The sequence below is a fragment of the Rhipicephalus microplus genome, chromosome 8 (genome assembly GCF_043290135.1).
Source record: "Rhipicephalus microplus isolate Deutch F79 chromosome 8, USDA_Rmic, whole genome shotgun sequence".
In the NCBI taxonomy this organism is placed as follows: domain Eukaryota; kingdom Metazoa; phylum Arthropoda; class Arachnida; order Ixodida; family Ixodidae; genus Rhipicephalus; species Rhipicephalus microplus.
Window position 1 is genome coordinate 20,183,884 of NC_134707.1, and position 21,820 is coordinate 20,205,703.

Genomic DNA, 21,820 nt, shown 5'->3' on the forward strand with positions numbered 1-21,820 from the left:
AGAAGTGTTAACTTAAGGGCTCATTTTTCTGCGTTCTACACAATATTATTGATATTTAACAGACAATAATGCCAAGGAAAGTATAGAGGAAGATATTAGACCAAATTGTAATGTAAATATGAAGAAAGAAAAGTGGGTGAAAAGATAACTTGCCATGGGCAGGATCCGACTACCAGACTACCGTCCTATATATATATATATATATCTATATACAAAATTGGCTTGAGCGGAAAACATGCGAAAACTTTTATTAATCCTAGGTTTCTGCCGGGGTCCGGCCTTCATCATTGAATATATATATATATATATATATATATCTGTCTGCCATCTATGTGGCCCTTTACGAGTTTTCGATAATGCTATCAATACAAATGTTGGTATGCCTTAACATGACTGTATGACGAGCATAAGTGACTAGTCATAACATGAAAATCATGACATGTCGGCATATTTGTCATTATTTACATTTCATGGTTTTGCTGCTCTTGTGGTAGTTTTGTTCACATGACGTGTTGAAAACTGATGTGGTATGATATGACTGCATGGAGAACACAAGCGACAGACCCTAGCATGAAAATCATGACATGCGTGTCATCTAACAACTTGACTAAATGCCACCCTTATGATGCGCTCGCGGCGGTTTCATTAGCTTCACATATACCAAGTTTGGTAATAGGACGTTAATAAATGAGGAAGGTATGTGACTGGTGCTAACATGATAATCATTAAATGCGTGTCATGTGACAACATGACTACATGCTACGCTTATGATGCGCTCACGGCCCTTTCGCTAGCTTCACAAGTGCCAAATTTGGTATTACGCTACGCGAACCGACCACATAGGTAAATGATACGTCTAAGAATCATAATCATGACATGCGTGTCATGTAACATGACTACATGCCACACTCATGATGCGCTCATGGCCATTTCTCTAACTTCACATGCACCAAACTAAGTGTTACGTGACACGAACGGACGACATAGGTAAATGACACATCCAAACGTGATAATCACGACAGGCGTGTCATGTAACAACATGACTACATGCAACAATTATTATGCGCTCGTGGCTGTTTCACTAGCTTCACATATGCCAAATTTGGTATTACGTGACGTCAATGAATGATGAAGCTATGTGACTGGTGCAAACATGATAATCATGAGATTCGTGTCATGTGAGAGCATGACTATATGCCACAGTGAAGGCGCCAATACATTTCGGCGTGTCGTGGTGCACTTCCTCGCCTGCTTTCATCACGTCACGTCACGCCAGGCGCTGGTCCTGTCATATACTCGTTGGCACGCGCCAGGTTGCGTTGCTTTGACACACGCGCATTTCAGCGCGTCTGGTGTCCTTTCGTCACGAAAAGAGAGAGACGCAGTAATGTCTGGGTGAGATTTGTTGCACGTAATGGTGTGTACCTACTACATAACACGTTTTCTTTCCTTCTAAAGTCTAACAGGTAAAAAAAAGCGTTGATCAAGTTTTAGGTTTTATCGGTAATAATATAAGCTTTTTATCTGCACGTTCAAGTCACCTACAGTCTTTTTTCCTGAGAACCTATTTCGGCTGAAATGTGTTACCACATTGCAGAACTCTCAGTTTCCCTTTGTCGTTTCTGGCACACTTTTTCAATGTGACTGAATTGGTCAACGTTCTATTTGATTAGCACACACAGACAATTTATTCCAGCCTTCAACAAAAAAAAGGAAATTATTTCTTTTCGCTTGTCTTGCAGTAACGGCTTAGTAGCTGTGGGAGCTGAGGCCTACTATGGAAACATCCACAAAAGACATGGCAAAAGGCTCCGGGTGACCAAGGTGATCCCCCATGCTAAGTACAATGAGAAATCCTTCTCACACGACATCGCCGTATTTGTGGTACGTCACAGTTTAGTCCTAAGCATGCCAAGTGTGTTTTACCCTAAGCTTTTGCTGGAAGAACGCACATCGCACAGTTTGTTGTCTCATTTTGTGCTCTCATGTCTACGCACTCAGAGCGCATTCAGCTAAGTACTTATTGCGTGAATAGTACTAATAGTATACAGACCAGTAGGCTACATGCGCAGAGCTTCGTTAATCAGCATAGGGCAACTCCAGACAAAATAAAATAGCATGCTTGTTATCAACGAGCAAATTCTGTCATATTTTATTATGTATTTGGTATTATTGATCGTGAAAGCAATTGAATTGTCCCTGCGCACACGCAAAGGTGCAACAGGTGTCATGATGTCACGGCCAGATCATAAGGCTACACGGTGGCCGCTAGGATTGCCAGTTTATAGGCTTGAATTGTCGCAAAAACTTTTCTAATACACACAATACGTAGCCTACACGTTCGTCGTCCAGCCGGAAGTTATAAATCACAGTTCATGGAAGTACTCTGCGCAGAACACATGGGTCTGTGTCTCTCTTTTCTTCATCCCCATGTGGCGTGTGTTTCGTGCAAAGTGCTTCTATGAATTGCTTCCAACTAGCTCGTCCAGCAGTTTTTCCTCATAAATAACACATTGCAGAACACCGTGGATGTGTTAGCACTCTGGGCTTTCGAGAAACAGCATGATGTATTATACAGCAACGTGGTGGGGGGAACGAGGCCTGCCATTGGAGATAAAGGCGCTTCAGTCGTTGCGATGTGAAGGTTCGGATTACATGATCTCACGTTAGTCTGGCGAATAGAAGTGGATGGTAGAACAGCCAGCTTGTAACCGTGATTTCGTGATGTTTTCTTTTTGAACACTGGCACTTTGCTCTGAGGTAATTTCTATGAATATCTAGAGACCACGAAACGTGAGAAAACGCTGCGTAAATTATCAGTAGCATGATTCCGCTAGGTGGAGTAGGACGGTAAGGACGTGATCACATCGCACTCCGCTATTTGAAATGCTTTCAAGCGGAAAGTTCATTCAAGCCTACTTAAAGAGCTCTTCATCTTTTTCGTGAAGTTGCAAGGAATTGACGGACACCAGAATCTGAGACCTTAACCGGCTTCACAGAAAAGTAACAACATTAGAAGACATGACGTGCACGAACGCCACTCGCCGCTATAGCGGCTTCAGTCGGCAGCACCGGGATGTTAAAACGTACGGGGTTTGGCCTGTTGGCGTCTACTGGCTCACAACAAGACTTGACTTTCTTCGACATTTTCTAAACCAGTCAAAAACCAATTGTGAGTGCCACTTTACCTCCTTTTTGGACTATATGTCTTGTGCAGAAAAAAATGGTGGTTGGCTCATTCTCCTGTTTCTACTGAGCATGCCTGCATAAGGACGCCTAGCAATTCTTCGTCTACATAAACCTCGACGAAGACCTTCCAGGCGCATCTCGGGTGCCGTAAAATAAACCGAATGACGCGAGTAGCTTCTCGTCAAATGTGGATCCAAGTAACGATGAGCGAGCGTCCAGCGGTGCTACTCTCAATAACAAAAACGACGACGACGCCTGTCTGGCTCTTACTTAGATGGGAAACAATAGAGTTTTCTAAAACTAACTAGAGAGGATTTGGGTGCTGTGATCGCTCAGCGACCATGAGAATGATGGTTAGTACACAAATTTATCTAGTGTTTGTACTTGTGGGCGGAGAATCGCACCTGTGGCTTCGTTTGTTGATAATTTTCGTTGTTTAGATTGAAAAGTCGAACCTTTCTGCGCACTTCGTGACCCAATTTGAAATGGTAAGCCTAAAGGAATAAGGTGGTGAAGCGGAACCGCTCAACAATTGATAATTTGTGTTTCGTGAGAAAACAGCTTCAAGCCACGTGAACTCACATGGAGCCAGAAGTTTGAAGATTAGACAAATCCGTGTACTAGCCATCATTTTCATGCTCGCTGAAGTGCTGTTCATTGCAGCTTCCACAGACACTAGTACCAGAGTTCCTTCTAATGTATATTTTAGAAAATCTATGTGGGGAATGGCTGGCATACCGTCCTTTCATGCAGAAGAAAAGAGAACCGTAAATAAAGCCAGAAAAAGCCAGAAAAGGGACTGGAGAAGAAAAATGGAAGCCACTGGGCAACCCGCCCGTAGGCACAGCAGGACACAGTCAAGCCACGCGGAATTTCCAGCGCAAAAAATGCCGAGGCCTGACGCCCCTTCCAAATGAAGGCATAAAAGTTATGCTGAAATCACACAAGAGCCACACAGCGAAATGTCTACTTGGATCAAAGCTCTCTTTGGCAGTGACAGAGGCCTGCCGGAACAGTTTTAAAAGAGAACGTTTTTTGCTGCGGGTCCACCTTGGATTGAACATGAATCTGAAGTGGATTCAGAGGACAGATTCACCACTTCAATGCGTACATGGCGGACCCTGAGGACGTCCTGCGAGGCATCGTTCACGGACTACCGCCCTGAACCACTCAGGCTGACCTGATGGCAAAGTCATGAATACGAACACAAGAGGTGAAATTGTAGAGGACTAGGATGCTGGGTTGTTCGAAGTCAGCAATATTGACTATTACAGGGGATGTGCTCCGCAGGTGCGTCTCTAGTTACAGAGGTGATCTGTTACCCAGACAAGCCTACTGTACAGGTTTGCAAGATTTTTTGATCAACTGGACACCAAACCGATGTGTGCCCAACGCCGAACGCCAACATGTGCTTCATGTGTGAGACGTCTCATCCTACTCAAGGGCACAAATGTTCTCTAAACTGCGCCATATGCACTGACAAGCATGCTACAAGAGACAAATCATGCGAAAAGACAATAAAGAATGTGGCTTCCTGAATATCACGAGTGGAGGCACCTCGAAGACACGGTGGATCTACGCGGAGAAGGAATTCCTGCAACTTGATCAACACTAACAGAAACCTCCTCGCTGGTTAAGCTTGGACCGAGAGGAAGCGGCGCTCCAGAAGCGGCAAACATCTAGATTCAGCTCCAGATCACGATCACGATCAATATCGAGATAAACATCACAGACCCTACAACAAAGAAACAACAGCAAGCCTGCGGAGGCAACTGGCAAACAAAACTTGAAGAAAACACTGAGTAGCAGCTGGAAAACAAGCTCCGCTCATGCCATCAAAGAAGAAGCAGCAGCAACTGCTAGCCTTAATATGGAAAACGTACCGAACAACCAACCAAACAACGTGAGCTGGGCGAATCCAGTGCCTCCCTATGTTCCGGTAACTCATAACCATCATTATAGAAAAATTTTAGAAGGGAATGAAAGATGAACGCAACAAATTAAGCAGCTTAAAAATCAAATGGCTGTGGAGCGTAACGAGCAAAAACTGGCCATCTCGTAATTTTGAAAAAAAAAGAAATTGCAAGTAAAAATTAGAAAACCCAGAGTTGGTAGGCAACCCTAATCAGGGCCATAAAGAGGTGTGAGAGCGTATAGCTGGCATGGGAAGAAGCGCATAAATTAGCGAGGAAACGATAGGCAAGGACTCGTTCACAACTCTATGAGAAAGTAGCGAACTAGCAAAGCAAGTGCATACGCAGGTTTAAGCAAACAGGGAGAGCATAATTACTTTGCACAAACTTCTAACTGATTTCATGGCGGAAACGAAAACGTTTGTCGGAGAACTGAAACTACAGAGGCAGTAGGTTAATGATGCTGTGGAAGGCTTGCAGAGGGCACTAAACAAATGCCTCCTCTCCACACCAATTAGTGACAAACCGTACAAAGCGGGCCGCGACAAGGTGGACATGACCATGCAGCGTAGGAAAAAAAATATTGAGAAAAGTTCAGAACATTTAGAGATTTCGCAGTGCAAGTGTCACTCTTTTCACAAGCGCGCTGCAGCGTTCCAAAATTATATGAACTCAGTACCAATTCAGCCAGACAGAATATGCCTGCAGGAGGTTGGACCCAAGATGGTCAAACTGCAGAGATCTTACTGTTTACAAGATTCAAATCATCCCCGCGTAGCCTCACTGGTTAGAAAAAGTATTGCAGCAAAGGTGGAACACGTTGAAAGTTTGCGAATAAATTACCAGATAATCACCCTCCTGCTTCTGAACGGAGGCAAAGTGAAACTTTAAGGGGGGGTCAATTGATGCGTGTGAGCTGGTGGACAAAAAGAATGATAAGGTGATTTGGCGGAAACCAGGTTGCGGAGCTCTCACTGGTCGAGAACAAAGAAGGTGATCTTGCTGTTCGGCTGCTGAGAACCGTTGTGTCAAAGTCTATCAGCCTTTGTTAGCGTTGCATCATGACATTGAATATTTATATACATGTATATATATATATATATATATATATAAATATATATATATATTTATATATATATATATATATATATATATATATATATATATATATATATATATATATATATATATATATATATATCATTTGTTCTTCTATGTATTCACTTATTGCAGAGTGTTTCGGGAGTACGTGCATGCTTCGGCATGTTTTGTTACGGGTTTGAACATCTAAAGCTTCAAGGCTTGAGGACGTTTGTGCGTGTACGTATTTCCCCACGTTCCCCATACCACTCCGGAAATGACGTTCAAGCAATCTGTCGAGTACTGGAATAGGCAAATCACACTGTTGAAAACAGAGATACCTGAGAGGCTTTGTCATGGGTACAAGGTATCCGCCGCACACACTAATTATATGAGAAGGGTCGGGAGGACGCTGTGTTTTTTCTCAGTTGAAACTATAATCTCGTTATGTGAAGCGCAGGGTCGTCGTGACGCAGGTTCTCGGCGGTAATGGCCGGCCGCTGATCCCCGATGTAGTGCATAATTTTTTGTTTGAAGCCTTCGGGACCAGAAAGCTGGACAAGTACTTGATCATTTCAATTTCACTTTTGGATCCATTGTGAAGCTTCTTTTGAATTCAACCATCGAAAAAAAAATGGTGGGGGACCTTGGATGGTGGTGGTGCGGCCGTGGACTCTGGTTCACTCTGAAAATACTAAGCTCTAGGATCCACAGCGCTAAGAATGCAACAGCAAAAACAAGTGCACCTTGAAAAGAGTCAGCAAGCTTTAGAGTGTTGCAGAACTGAGTGTGAAAGATCTACTTAAGTGTCTCTTCATGAAAGCGTCTTAGTTCAGTTTATGTGTTCTTTCTTCTAATTTATCGTGGTTCCTTTTTCTACAGGTGGAAAAGCCATTTCAGTTCGGAACCAACGCAAGGCCGATATGCATCCCAACAGCACCAGTGAACATCGCAGGCACCGACAACATAGTCGCTGGATGGGGATTCATCAGAGAAGGTGATGTCTGTTTCATATATAATGTATATAAACACTCTTCTTTATTTCCATACCCTTGACATTTTCTATGCATCACTTATGATACCGGGACATGAAATCAGCAATATATTTTTTTTATTTGGGGAAAATACAGTGAAGGCTAATTACTCTGCTTTTGATTAGCTAAAGGAAGCCTTGGGCTTGAATATTATTTGTAAACATAGCCCTTGCTTAATTGTACCTCAAGTGTTACTGAAGGGTAGTTTTTGTGATTTCTGTGGCTCCAAACCAAGCTGAATATACTGTACAGACCTTTTAATTCCATAATAAAGTTTGCTTCGATCGTGCAGAATTAAAATTTAAAACTGCTAAAAAGCACACACAACTGTACATATGAGAAAAATAGTCAGCCTATATTGCAATGAAATCTGAGACACACCCTAATGTCAGAAAAACACTGCTAATTTCTATGAATTTCAAATGCTCATCAGCCTTATGTTGGTAGTGGTCCCGCAGCGTTGTTCTAGTGGGTAAAGTACTCGGCTGCATACCTCAGGTTATGGCATTGAATCCTGGCTGGGGCGGCAGAATTTTTGATGGAGGCGAAAATGCTGTAGACTCGTATGCTCAGATTTGGGTGCAAGTTAAAGAGCTCCAGGTGATCAAAATTTCTGGAGCCCTCCACTATGACATCGCTCATAATCTAAAGTTGGTTTTAGGGCGTAACATTCTACTTATCAGTCAATCAATGAACGTTGTTTGTGGTGGTGTTGTTGTGTACACTTCGTTACTCGGTATGGTGAACTTGAGCTGCAGACATTTTCAAAGCTTCCTTTGTTATTGTTCAAGATATGGTGCGACACATTCTAGAGATAAGGTGGCCGATAACCTTTAGATGGTCGCTTCTCTTCGATTAGTGCATATATTGATGACTTTAACAATGCGACAGGTTTTAAGAGAGAACCTCCTCAGGCCCGCACCCCGCCGTCACCGTCGAAGCTGCCTGCTACATTAATGCGGTACCTGCGCAAAAATAAATGAAACGATCCATGAATTTGAAACCCATGATAAGCGCACCAAGCAAAACAACAGGTGCGTGATACCAGGGTGTGCCCTCGTTTCACGTATCTGCTCTCTCCCCTCAAACCGACGAACGTGCGAAACCATCGCTTCACCCTGCCGTCTGCCCGGTGGTTGATTCGTTGAATAGGTGTGCTCAAGTCGCACTGCACTCGCCGCACACACAGTCGCCCAGTTGTTCCCGCCACCGGGGACAGCAGACGCTGTCTCCACCCGCTCACCACCTTACAGCCTTCTTGAAAACCAGCAGCGAGAGCAGGCGCATGGCCGTTTGCGTCCCAATTCTAAGGAGCTTCACTCATCTGTTGTAGTCGTACACATAACTGTTAGCTTTTGTACTGTTTTCAAGCTAGAATTTTATGAGATCAGAATTTTGATGGCAGCGTTGTCGTATGGGAAAATCGGGCACGAATTTTACGGATGTTACAAAAGACGCTCTCCCAGGTGCATCATTATCGAATATTCAATGCCCTCAATACCAAGGGCTTGTGGACAATCAATCATTTCTGTTATGGCAATCTGAATTCTAGCGATGTCACTTGTGCTTTCGCGTCGCCACGTTTCAGTGCTGTCTGGACATGAACGTGATATTCTCGTGGTATCGAAGAAACATGAGCTAGGCTCCATGCGAACTGTGCAGGTGCGCCCTCATGCAATGCTCGCAAGTGCATCCTTCATTTGGGTATAGCGTACCAGGACAAGGACACAAAAGGGACACACATCCACACATAGCGCAGTGTGTGTGTGTGTCTTTTGTGTGCTTCTCGTGGTGCGCTATACCCATATAGAAAATGAAGCCCAACCAACTCGCTCGGCAACGTGCTTTAACCCGCAAGTGACTCGAGCCATTTTGCTTACGTCGCTCACGAAAAATTCGAGAAAGAAACAATAGTGGTTAATGCTGTACACTTTATTGAGGCCTCACCGCTAAAGCAATCGCATTGCAGCAGACTCGCAGGCTTCTACTCTCGAAGGAGAATGTATTGATTCACTCGTGAAATGTTACATTGTGGCACATTATCCACAAGGTCTCAAAACTCTAGAATGCAAGGGAATTTTCTGCAGTAAATAAAAAAAGAATAGAAGTAAACTGAAAATCACTTTCTAACTGAAAAATTACGTTTCAAAGAAGTAATAAAACTAGACAACAAACGAGCTAAAACGATATATTGATGTATACTGATGTACTCGTTGTAAACAAAGAAAATCAACCAGGTTAGTAGAAACGCCTACTGAAGTAAACAATTCCAAATACAAACCTGTTTGGTAGAAAAAATTCACAGCATTTCATGGAGTGAATGAGAATAAGTGGGGCTAAGCGTCCGTCCGTGGATGTGTCTTCCCACCAATGCATGCATCCATGCATCCAATAGCATTCGAAAATGCAGACAGCACGTGAGCAACACCGACGGGACGCGAGCCAAGGAAGCCGAGTGCAAGCGTCTTCAACGCGCCCGCCGCTCTGTTTCGTCCATGCCCCACAAACGATCCGCCATGTACTGTGGCTGTTCAGGAGACTGAGAGAGGCACTCGTTCTCCGCGGACCCAGGCACAGCCCGCGCAGCAGCCAATAGGAGAGAAGCGGTACAACGTCATCTACAATATTCTCACTCAGCTGCATTTTATATGTACTTTCATGATACAGCGCCGTATTTTATACTGTTTGGGAGACACTGCCTTTTTTTACAGCGAAAACTGTTATGAGATAAAAGCTCGGGTCACGCGCGCAGTATATCTCCGCCGCCGCTGCTGCCACCACCGTCGCCGCTGTCCATAACCATATCACACAAAAGTTGAAAAAAAAAACCTAGAACCAATGACACAGTGCGGCTTGAACCCGGGTCTGCTGGGTGCCAGCGCAGTGCTATACCACCGAGCCAAGCCAGTGCTTGGGAGTTGCTGGTAAACTTTCGTTGGCAGGCTTGATGTCGGCAAAGTAATCGCGTAAATACGAGTTATAAAGCGTTTTAAACAACGAGAAGTTAACCAGTCGTTGCAAAATGCGAATAGTGCAACGTGTGGGTCGTCCAATACTTCAACCCATTACAAAAAGCTTGTTCCTCTTCACATATTTCTCTGTTGCATACTCACTTCTGAAATGATTCTTCATTGTCGTCAGTTACTGCATGAAAAAATGGCACGAAATTCCGTGCAAGTGTTTGGCGGATACCACACTTCTCAGAAGATTGACAAAAAAAAAGAATAGCGAATGCTGGCCTCCTACCCAAAACATTTTATTATTAACGCTGCAGTGGTTATAAAGCAAGTGTGCTTGCAGCGGTTACATTATGAGTGTTTAGAAAAGTTCTATAAGGCCACTTTTCTAGCTTTCTCTGTGACTGTGCTGTGCCTTCCATGTCGCCCTGGCGCTTTTTTTTTTTTCTCGTCTCTTCTTCTCTCCGTTACGCGTGACGCATGAGAGGAGCTTTGCCCCTAAAACAGTGGAACTGAAAAATGGAAAACTCTTACACTGGATCATCCTACCTGTGTAATAATAGCAGGGACTCAAAAACGTTTTAAAAAAGACAATAAATTGGGATGTCTGCGAGTTTAGACGCATATACTTGAGGGAACTGATAGATATATTTCTTTATTTATTATTTGTTTATCACTTACAGGTGACACGCAGTTCGAGCAGGGAGAGCAATATAATAATAGAACAGTGAAAGTGTAGAAAATAAAAAGAACAAGCAAGCGAAACAAGAACAGTATTACAGAAATAGAGTAAAAAATGTGTTTCGAGAAACTATATACAATATTACAGAAATACAGTGAAAAATATGTTTGGCGAAGCTATATACAAGCTAAAATAATATTCAGCACTATAGAGTCGATTCGATTACACAATTCCGTTTGGTTATGACACGAGAGAAAAAAGAATTTGCAAATGTTTCGTTCTCGAGAAATACGGTGTCAATACATCTTGCCTACAGTGACGAGTGGTTCGGGTTAATGAAAGCGATAGATATAGAGATGAATCTAGCATTGAACTTTTGGTTTGAAGTAGTTTAAGAAATTTCAGTCTCTGCTTCTGTCTTCTCATCTCGAGTGTCTTAATGTAGATAGCTTTCATAAGTTCTGTGGGGGAATCCTGTCTTGAGAATTTGTTATATATAAATGGAACTGCCTTTCGCTACACTTTTTCGAGGTTATTAATCTTAGTTTTAGTATGCGGATGCCAAACAATACATGGATATTTTAGTTTAGTTCTATTAAGGTATATTAGCGTAACAGTTTTACATAAATGGTGCTTTTTAAGTTTGTGACTCGGAAGGGATGATTTAGAAGGCTGAGGTGTTAGTATTACTTATGAGGTGATGTCATGTTAACGTGTTGTTAAAGGTGGCTTCTAGACACTTGTGTTGGGTTAAATCATGCAGAAAAGATGAACCTAATTCATACGTATGAAGCAAAGGTCATTTTTTGTGTGTCATTCGCTATATTAAGCTTTTGCCTGTGTTTAGTGTGATTCCCCAGTGCTTGCACCATTCAAGAATTTTATTCGAACTACTATGTAAACTAATTTGGTCACTGACAGAAATATTGTCTTTAAAAAGCATGCAATCGACAGATATTCAAATCTCGACAACACTTCAACAATGTTAAGAATGTCGTTATTATATATATTAAAAAGGAGAAAGCCGAGGACACTACCCTGCGCAAAACCTAATGTGACGGGAAGTGAGTCTCTTCCACGACTTACAACACAATAAAGCAGATAGAACAGCATAAATTTCCACAGCTTCATTAAAAGTAGTGTGAAAGCCAGAAAAATTGCCTTTAGAAACATCTTTTACTGCTTAATCAAGGTCAACTACCCAAGCAGTCAATTTTTTTCGGGCCGTACACATCCCTATTATAAGTGCCATTCCCCGACACTTGTCGTTTGCCGCAGGGGTGGGGAAGCATCGATTGCACTGTTGCCGCAGAACTAAGTGAAGGGAAATTTCTCTTAAAACATCAAGGTGACCTCATTTTGATGAAACAGCTCGTGGACGAAATTTCAGACGTTTGCGACAGTCAGGTGTACACACTCCAAGGCATTGCTCCCATTTTCGCGATAACTACTGCTGATCACGAGTCTTTCCATAACGCTGTGACGCCCCGTGCAGACATACTGTTCCTGCGTTCCAGCAGGGGGAGTGGAGACGAAGCTGCTGAATATGTGACAACTCAAGCTATAAGCAGCGCTGTGTTTACTTAATGAAACAGCCGTAAGCGGATTCATTTAGAGGTTTTGTAGAAAACCTTGCATGTGTCCCGCCCCAATTACTTGCAGCAAAATAAGTAAACGGAAGAATGAAAGAACGCACCTGTGTCACATTCGCTCTTTAGTAGATGATCCGTATTTCGGCAATGTCAAGTATGGTGTGCACTAATTACCTGTGCGGCATAAATTAGAAATAATTCAACATGAAAGCAAACGCCTAAAGTATCCCACCGTGGCACAGAAGCAAACCTGTATTTTTCTTCACTATACACATGCCGGCTGAATTCTCGGCCTTTAAATAAAGAGCTCTCTCTCTCTACTTCTGTCTCTCTCTTTCTTAGCAAGTTTAGTGCGAAAACTGATATACAGAAGTTCGAAGTTATCGTTGTATTGCTTTGAATGGCACTGCTTGAAAGTCAACTCTATTAACATGTATAACGCAGCTAAATATCATCCCTTCAAGCGAAGAATTGTACGTAGCTACGTTGGCGGTCGCCTGCGCAAGGCTCGTTAACGAGACTTTCTTGATATTTAATTTGAAAAAAAAAAACAAAACAAATGACATTCCACTAAAAAGAACTATTGTTAGAATGCGAAGCAGTCCGTCGGTCGACTTAAAGTTCCATTCATCACGGGCACCGTACCCGACGTTAACGCGTCCTTGCAAGTGGAACACACCACGAATTCACTGTAGTCTCTGTTGCTCTTACTCCGCCCGGACTCTTGTTGGAGCACGGCACGTGGGTTCGTCACGCGTCTGCAAAATCTCGTCCCCAGACACGCTCACGCGATTGCTCAGAAAGTGTAAACCGAGACGGCACTGCCTCTTACACAGCCACTTACGCAGGCCCGCACAAGCTAGTGTGTTCGGGTCTGCCTTTCCTGGATGAGGGAGACGGGGGGGGGGGGGGGGAGCGTAGAAGAGAAAACAGGGGAAGAGGGCGCGCATGCGGAGTAAGGGTTTCATGCCGCACACCTGACTGAACTTCGCCTTTAGCTACTTCGCATTGTAGCGACGTGACGGCCTCTGACGTACGGGAGCCGTCGTCACTCGTTCATTGAGAAGACGAAGACGTACAGTTGAGGATGGAAGCGAGAAGCCGAAGTACAGCAGCAGCTGTGGCGTACAGCCAGCCAGAAGCACACTCGCGTTCTAAGCGCTTCGCGCCACGAGCCATCGGCACTCGTCGTCTTTCTCCTGTCGACTGGCCACCACTAGCGCGGCACTTCATGAGCTCGGCGCCTAGCATTTTATGCAATTAGAAATTACACTAAAAGAAGTCGAAAAAACATATAAACACAAAGAACATGCACAGCAGTTCCTAGCGCATCTACTGGGAAGTCCGAGTGTCGTCAAAGTGGAAGACGTAAAGAGAAGGAGGAAAACAACCTTTATTTAAACTGCCAGCACCAGATAGCCCTTATCCCCACTGCACTTGTCAACATTCCTAATCTGGTATGTCAAATGCCGAAGCCGTCATCCCAGCCCGCAGGACCAGAGTTTGCTGTTGCTCTACTTTTAAGCTATTCAGCAGGGTCATCTTCCTCTATCGCGGGGTTGGGAATTGGGGCTAACTTTCGGTTCATTTGGCAGGCCGAGATCATATGGTAATTGTTGGCCACTTCACCAAAGTGTGGCACTCCCACTTATTTTGGGGTTATAGTATTTAAGTATGGCAGGACAGAGCTGCGTCTTCGTCTGTGGGCGTCGCTGGGCACTCTTCTTCAATTTAGAGCTTCTTCGCTGGTGTGTAATAGAAGTGGCGTTGCTCAATGTAGTAGGTTTTGATTTCTCAGAACCGTGTTAAAGATGTTGAACGTTCATGCCTATTAGGGCCACGACACACTTCTAGGGAAATAGGCGCGGGGTCTGCTGCATGTACAGCCTCGTTATTTTGGACACTCCGTTGTCTCGAAGTCATTATAAGCTGCTTTGGAGTGGGATTGCGATATCTGATGCTCAGTTTTATATAATAATATATTGACCAGCAGAGAAACTTCCCGTGTCAGTTAGCTCTCGCAGGCTCTTCGAGAGTCCGTAACTATTTGTTGGGATTTAGAATAGCATACCGTCAATGCGATGGTCATCTCTTCCGCCTCACTTGAGTTTGTGACTTTGAAAGCGAAACCTGCGTTCTTTGATGTATCACTTCCGCCATGTAGTAACCCGTCGGTTACGATCCGGCCACGTCGACGTAATAGACCCTATTAAAGGAGCCAAGCCGTTTTTGAGCACCCCAGCACGTGCTTGCCTGAGGAATACGACAGTTCTGGGGGGCGGCATTCTCAACCACTCAGCGGGCGGGTACCCCGATGGTTGCGCCTCACTAGCAGCCGTTAGCAAAGCAGAGGGGCGCATAGAGAATGGTGGTGGTTGAAGTGGTGCGAATGCCGCGGTCGACGTCGCAACAAGCAACGCACGTTATAGCTTCTTGAGTGCCGGCAATGGTGCGTCTGTGGACAGCGCAATGCATGATCTGTACAGACGAAGGGCCGTGCACTGCACCTAGGCGTGACAGAGCGCGAGAGAGGTTAATAAAAAAGGAAGTTGTAAAAGGAGGCAATTTTCGACGTCCTGTCGTGGGGGCATGGCTCAGCGCCGCGACGTGACGCTACCTTTCCTGACTTGATGACTAGACGTCGGCGGTGATGAGGAATGGCTGCCAATACAGTGGATGGTATTGTGCTAGGTATTGAGGTACAGTGCACAGTGGCGTTGGCGACAGTGCGCGTGGCATGGCTCCTCACGCAAGTGCGAGCAAATCCTCACAGGCAGGTCTTGAAAATCTTAGCTGTCACTTTAGACGTAGGAGGAAAAGTTGTGATGAGGCTGGCAGTCTACGAGAACTTGTGTAGCAGGCGCCGGTGTGGTAAGAAACTTGAAGGTGTGCAGCGTGACAGCGGGCCCTGAGTTCGTGTTGTGAGTGGCGTCACGGGCTTTCATAGGTGTTGGGACAGCTGCATCAGCTGGCTGGGTGGGGATTGTCAAATCGCCCAGGGTAGATGGTGCAGCTGAGCAAGATTCCGCAGCGATTCCGACGGTGCGTGAAATAGTGGCCGCCACCGAATCCGTGGTTGAGAAAGGTGGCAAAACCGGCACGCCGGAGAAAAAAACCATGGACTCCGAGGCTGTGGTTCTCTCAAACGACGGGTCGATGAACGTGGTAGGATGGCCTTCATTGCCGTTGTAGCCACTGTTGTTAGCAGCAGATCAATTTGAGTTTGCCGTGATGCAGCAGGCGTGCAGGTAGATGAAAGAGATTCAAGTACCAGGGAGTTTCTCTTTTAAAATAAGCAATGTATGATGCCATAATAGCGGAGCACGGCATATCGCAGATCAGCGTAAGGGCGAGAGCTCCAGAAGTGCGTGAGGTGGCGGTTGAGGTCACGCGAAAGATATAGTCGAGTAACTCATACATGGATTCTTGGAGCCAGATGCGGTTGTGCTCAAATACCATTGCGAAATTCTCTAACCATGACTCTAGGCGAGATGTCCGGAATGGTGAAGGGGGGAGGGGGGTTGAATAGTGGCTGCGAGGCTAGTGCTGGCTGGAACAAGAATGGCCGGAGCACCAGTCACTTGCCCGTGTGTCCGTAGTCAACAATTTGTAGCGACATGATGGAATCCGACGTAGATGAGCCGAAATCACTGGTTAAAATAGCATACGAACACGTACAGTTGTGGACCGAAGCGACATGCCGAAGTAGAGCAGTGGCCATGGCATCCAGCCAGCCAGAATCATAGGAACATTCAAGCGCCTTGCGCTACGAGCCACCGGTGCTCGTCCTCTTTCTCCTGCCGGCTGGCCGCCCCTACCACGGCGCATCTCGACATTGCACTTCTACTCTTCACAGTACGTCTTCGCCTGCTCATTAAACCAGCGATGATGGCTCGTCTACGTCGGACGCCTCACATCGGTAGAGCATCAAAAACCACCCCATTTTCTCCACGTGAGCGCTGAGTGGAGAGGCCGTACCCCCTAGCGGCAGCGTTATAATTTCAGAAATCAATGAAATCATTGCCGTCATCGTGACCACATAAGATTAGGGGCATGATTAGACCATCGTATTATATCTTTCATCGGTCAAACGTGAACCAATCTCCTGAGGTAATGCAATACCACGTGAGGTGCAGAAATCAGTAAGTTCGTTACAGGATTGAATAACTTATTGGTGTGAGTTTTTGCCTGCAATTGTTAAAGTGTAACACGCCACCGATATTTCTTTTATTTTGACTGATTTGCAGGTGGACCTGACACGAACTACCTCAAATATACGACTGTCACAGCTCAACCTAACCATATATGTTCGGCCAACTACCTCGCGTTCGACAGTCGCGTGATGTATTGCGCCTACCTGACCGCAACCGACTCTTGCCAGGTATGATGCCAAACCTCACTTGAGCAGTTTCGGTATAACAAGCAGCGAAGCCTGCCAAGTGAAACGGGATTTATTTGCGCCGGTGCACAAGCCTCCTTCTCAGGCACTACCAACATCAATAAACTTCGTTTTAAAGTAGTGGAAGTGCTGCCGATACCCGGATCCAAAAAGGAATATTTTAGATTCGACAGAACATATTCTGTTTTATGTACAAATCATCCTGTAGCCTGAAAAGAAGCTTGTTCTTTCAGGTGTATAACAATGAGACAGAAATTATCAAAGATATTCAACTCAGAGGTACCGATTTCATTACCCGTCGTATTCCAAAGTTCATGACCATAAAACACAAATATTACAGCTACAAAAAAAGAAATTTAGTGTATGATATGTATGCATAATAAACAGCAAAGTGACATTGTTTGAAATTCGAAGAGCGAGAAAAGTACTGTCGCAAAATGCCTAAATGCACAACAATTTATGATAACTCCTACATAATCGATGCTACAAAGATGATAGCCCTGAATAACATTGTTTTTAAAACATATTTTTCTTCTTTATTTCTGTAACAGCAATTCCGTTTCTCGCTATATAACTCCTCAGCAAGCGAAGCTGGTCTTAAACGCTCTCACATAAATGCTTTCAAAATTCGGCAACGTGCAAAGAAATGTCTATGCAAAATATTTGTTTCTTTTTACTAGGTAATTGAAGCATTTTTTCACAACTAAGAAAACCCGCATCTAGCTTGCTAGTACAAGCACGCTGCAGTATGGGCTTTTTCCTTGCAGGTAGTCTGGGCATGGGCTCCGCTGTCCATGAGGCATGTACCATGAATTTTGGTGGCGAACACGCGACGACATGTACTTACCAAGAGACATATGGTGTCATAATCAGGGAAATAATTCCCCCAAACTCCCCGTCAATTCGATAGATGTACCTAAGCAGGCTTTCGCAATTGCCTGCTGGCGCTCGGTTCGTAATATTGGAGGCAGAATCACCAGTTTTTATTTCGACAATCTTAACTAGAATTGCTGCTACGGTCAGGCAAAAGCTTATTACTGTAAATTTTTGAGAGTTCAGTGGTGTTTTATTGCGGATGGTGTGTATGATAGAATTTCACATAAGTGTGTCACATTGAGAAGAATAGCTTAACCATAAGGCATTGAGCCAGGAGCCTTTGCTTTCTTTGTGGATGGTGTGTATGATTGAATTTGACTTAAGTATGTCACATTGAGAACAATGGCTTCACCATAAGGCGATGAGCCAGAAGCCTTCGCACATAACTGTACATGAATCTTTATGCTTCTGTAACGTTGCTAAAGTCAGGTGCATTTGTACAAAAAAGTTCTAGGTAAAAGAACATTTTGGGTATATAAGCATTCTTGGAGTTGTGAGCTTTATGTGAAACATAAAAATGAGATAAAAAAAATTCTAATCTGGGTTCCTGCAGCAAAGACATTGAATAAACTTTTGATTCAGATGTAATGTCAGAGGTAACGTCCTTTACTTCTTTTTCTGTAACGGTAACACGTTACCGTTTTTTGGAAGTAACTTAGGGTGTTAACGCATTCTTCTTTCTTTAAGTAACGAGTAACGTATTTACTAGCTTTTTTTTCGTCAAAGTGTACTACACTGGTGTGCACTTCCATATTCAACGCTATGCCAAATATCCTCCTCCAAAACACGCGTGTCATGAATCCTATACTCTCTCTTCTTCAGGGTGACTCTGGAGGACCCGCCATGTATCGAGTTAGCGGTGGGCGCCGCTACGTGCAAGTGGGCATCGTCTCGTTCGGCAGGGGCTGCGCAAGAGAAAATGTACCGGGAGTTTACACGCGTGTCGATGTGTTTGCACCCTGGCTAAAGCAAGTAGTGGCCTCCTATGACAGGGCCTACACGAACGCAGTGCCCATGCCGCTGGGACTGTCCACCGTGTCAGAATCACCCCTCCCCATCCAATTTTTGTGAGAAGCTACGCTTTTTTTCTTCGCACTCAGCCTTGATGAGGTACTAATAAAAAAATTGAAACAAAATCACAAAATAAAGGCTAACATTTTTTTTTATTCCGGTGCGAAAAGAACACAGTACACTGAGAAAATTGGACTAGAGGTGTGTCGATACACATGACGGGTGCCCAACGTTTCTTGGGTAGTTCCGGCACATGTGGCAGCATGAATTTCACAAAAGTGTTGCACACTGATGACGCAATGACGCAATATCATACATTGTTCAACAATGTGTCAATTGTAGAATGTATAAAGTTACTGCATGGAACCAAATCATCAGCCATCCTTAACGCAACATATTATATACAAAAAATAAAATGTATCGCAACCAGTAGTATGTAATGATGGGTTTGCAGTTAGAGGGAACACTTTCGCGTGCATCGTGTCTGAATTTGGCTCATTCCTAGCAGCATTGTGGCGTGTATTTACATATTGCTGCTGCTGATTGACTGTTCGGACTTCTTGTGATTGACTTGTGCCACGCATGAACTATGTTTTTTCATCTACTTGCAGTTATATTGCCCCAATGCATCAGGTGCTCACTTGAGTGTTCTTTGTAACTATGAATGGTACTCTAAATATTACTAGCTTACCACATGTATGACCTGCTGGTGAATATTTATTAGAGCAATATGCACACTGAATTGTGCCAACGGAACCTTCCGGTGGTTTGATGCTACTTAGGAAGTTCTTAGAAGCGCCTCCCAGACAACCGAAGCGCGGCAGCCTATGATCTCGATGACAAAAGCAACAGTCCCGCTTAAGCACTTTTCAATGTTTTCCAAAGGGGCGTAGTCACATACAATCAGGCTCATGACGCCACTCAAGACTGCGTTTCTATTGGTGCAGGCTTGTGTGCGTCTTCCTTCCAAAAGTGCATTTGACTGTGGTGAATATTTCAGTGAACGATCGTATCTGCTTTCTGTATTCTGTCGAGTCACCATCACTAACGTCAGTCAGTACACATACTGAGCTGTACTGCTTTTGAAGTGAGACGTGTACACACTATACACGCCACGAGACGGCGCACCTCCAGAGGAAACATTGCCAAGTGTACGATTGCCTTTTTCTCGTGATGTACTGTTGTATAGTTATTCTCTGCTGTGAGAAAACAAACGGCCATTAGAGCATGAGTGTGCAAACGTACTGACCGGTTACAAATAACGAGGCGATGCAAAACTAGCCAACAATATGAAACTTGCTGAATCATCACCTAGATTCACCTTTAGTAATGCTTTAAGCAGCTAATGAGCACAGTCGTGAAAATGAAAAAAAAACGTGGTACCAATTATCTAATAAACAAGGGCATGAAACAAAGGCCACATGCAGTAACTGGCCTAAATACATTGACAGGCCTCAGTGACTCATTCCTTGATGTCCAGATAAAGTTACCAAATAGTCGGGAACTTTCTAATGTAAACCCTGAAACAATGTAGTTTTTGGAATATGTACAATAATTTTGTCGCCAGCAATAGATTTCACGTTTTTTTCTGCCAATTATTGAGAAGTGGAAAGAAATCCAGCACGTAACACTTTAATTTAACCTTACGCAATGTAATAGCAGCCATCAGGATGACGCCGTTCTCTTGTCAAAAAATCTTGAAAATTAGAACAGCGTGGCCTTTTATCAGATATCGGGGCGAGATATCAGCACCTTCAAGTTAGAACCCCGCGTAAAAATGATTTATTGATATGTAGGCATTAACTTCCCAAAACCACTATATGATTATGAGAGATGCCGTAGTGGAGGGCTTCGAAAATTTCTACCATCTGGGGTTCTTTACCCTCCACCCAAATTTGAGCACAGGGGCCTACAACATTTTTGCCTTCATTTCGCCTCAGCCGGGATTCGATCCCGCGACCTGAGGGTTAGCAGCCGAGTACCTTGGCCACAAGACCACCATGGCGGGACCCTGCGTAAAAATGCCAAGCAGTAATGGGCCCAACGAGGATTTGATGATTTTATGAAACTCTCGCAATATTCTAATACTTCCTGGCATTTTCGACATGTGTAAGGGACAGCAAAGATATTATTTCTATATAAATTGAGTAGACCAATATGATACGCCCACCCTACTGCTAAAATTTCGAAGAATAGATTGGTAGGCAAGTTCGTAGGATGCTATCAAGGAAAGAGCTAAAAACTTGAACAACTGGGTTAACGAACAGCACAACGACGTACTAACAAATGAAATATTTTATTCAAAAGACGCGAGATACATAGATAAAAAAGCACGTGCACGTGAATAAACACTTGACACAGCATACAAGTGCGTATGCAGGTATTCACTGTCTGCACTGTATATTGTTATGAAGGACTTTTTTCCCACCTGTCTCTGGCCTTCAAAATGTAAGAAGCGTCAACAAGCTAACGTGTCATTCTTTTTTGTACCACGAAAGAATCTTGGTTCCTCAAAAAAACCGGCCTTCAATTAGGATCACGGCAATGCAATGGCAGGTTTGATCACACCTTGATGGGCCATCCTTATGCGTCACCTAACTCGCGAAGCAGCTCACTACTGTGCCCTCCGTATTTCTTTTGATAACTCACAATTTCTACCTAAGTTCTTCCCCGCGGAAAGCATCAAGTGAGCACTGTACGTCAGCCCAACCATCTTGAGCAAGTGCGACACACCATGCAGGTTGGAAATACTGATGAGTCAAACTTGCATAATGAGCCGAACCTTACAGCTCGGCTTTCAAATTTGATAAAACTATTTCGCTCAAGGGGGCCAGAAGGGCCGCACTAATGCGTTTGTCCCGCAGCCGCTCCGAGCTGCTTAGTGTAGTTTTCTGTTCGAAGGTTTGGGCATGATTCCTTTAACCCTTTTAAGGCACTACTTTCGAAATTGATATGCTCACCTAAAATTCCAGGAACAACGTTTAGGATGAAAGTGTCTTATTAAAATGTTTGTGACTATTTTTGCAAAAGGTGGCATTATGGGTTCTGAAAAAGAAAAAAAAACATTCTTCATCGATCTATCCTAGA

At 44.0% G+C, this 21,820-nt stretch overlaps 1 protein-coding gene across 5 annotated transcripts in view; it reads left to right on the top strand.

Annotated features, from left to right (window-relative positions):
- LOC142768851 (venom protease-like) overlaps window positions 1-18,870 on the top strand; it is a 50,205-nt gene extending 31,335 nt beyond the window's left edge. For all 5 annotated transcript variants that reach the window (XM_075871238.1, XM_075871240.1, XM_075871239.1 and 2 more), the window contains 4 exons: window positions 1,743-1,884; window positions 7,065-7,179; window positions 16,695-16,828; window positions 18,545-18,870. In XM_075871238.1, coding sequence (XP_075727353.1) covers window positions 1,743-1,884; window positions 7,065-7,179; window positions 16,695-16,828; window positions 18,545-18,793 — 640 coding nt within the window. In that variant the 3' untranslated portion in view covers window positions 18,794-18,870. The remainder of the gene's footprint in view (window positions 1-1,742; window positions 1,885-7,064; window positions 7,180-16,694; window positions 16,829-18,544) is intronic.
- Window positions 18,871-21,820: the final 2,950 nt, after the last annotated feature.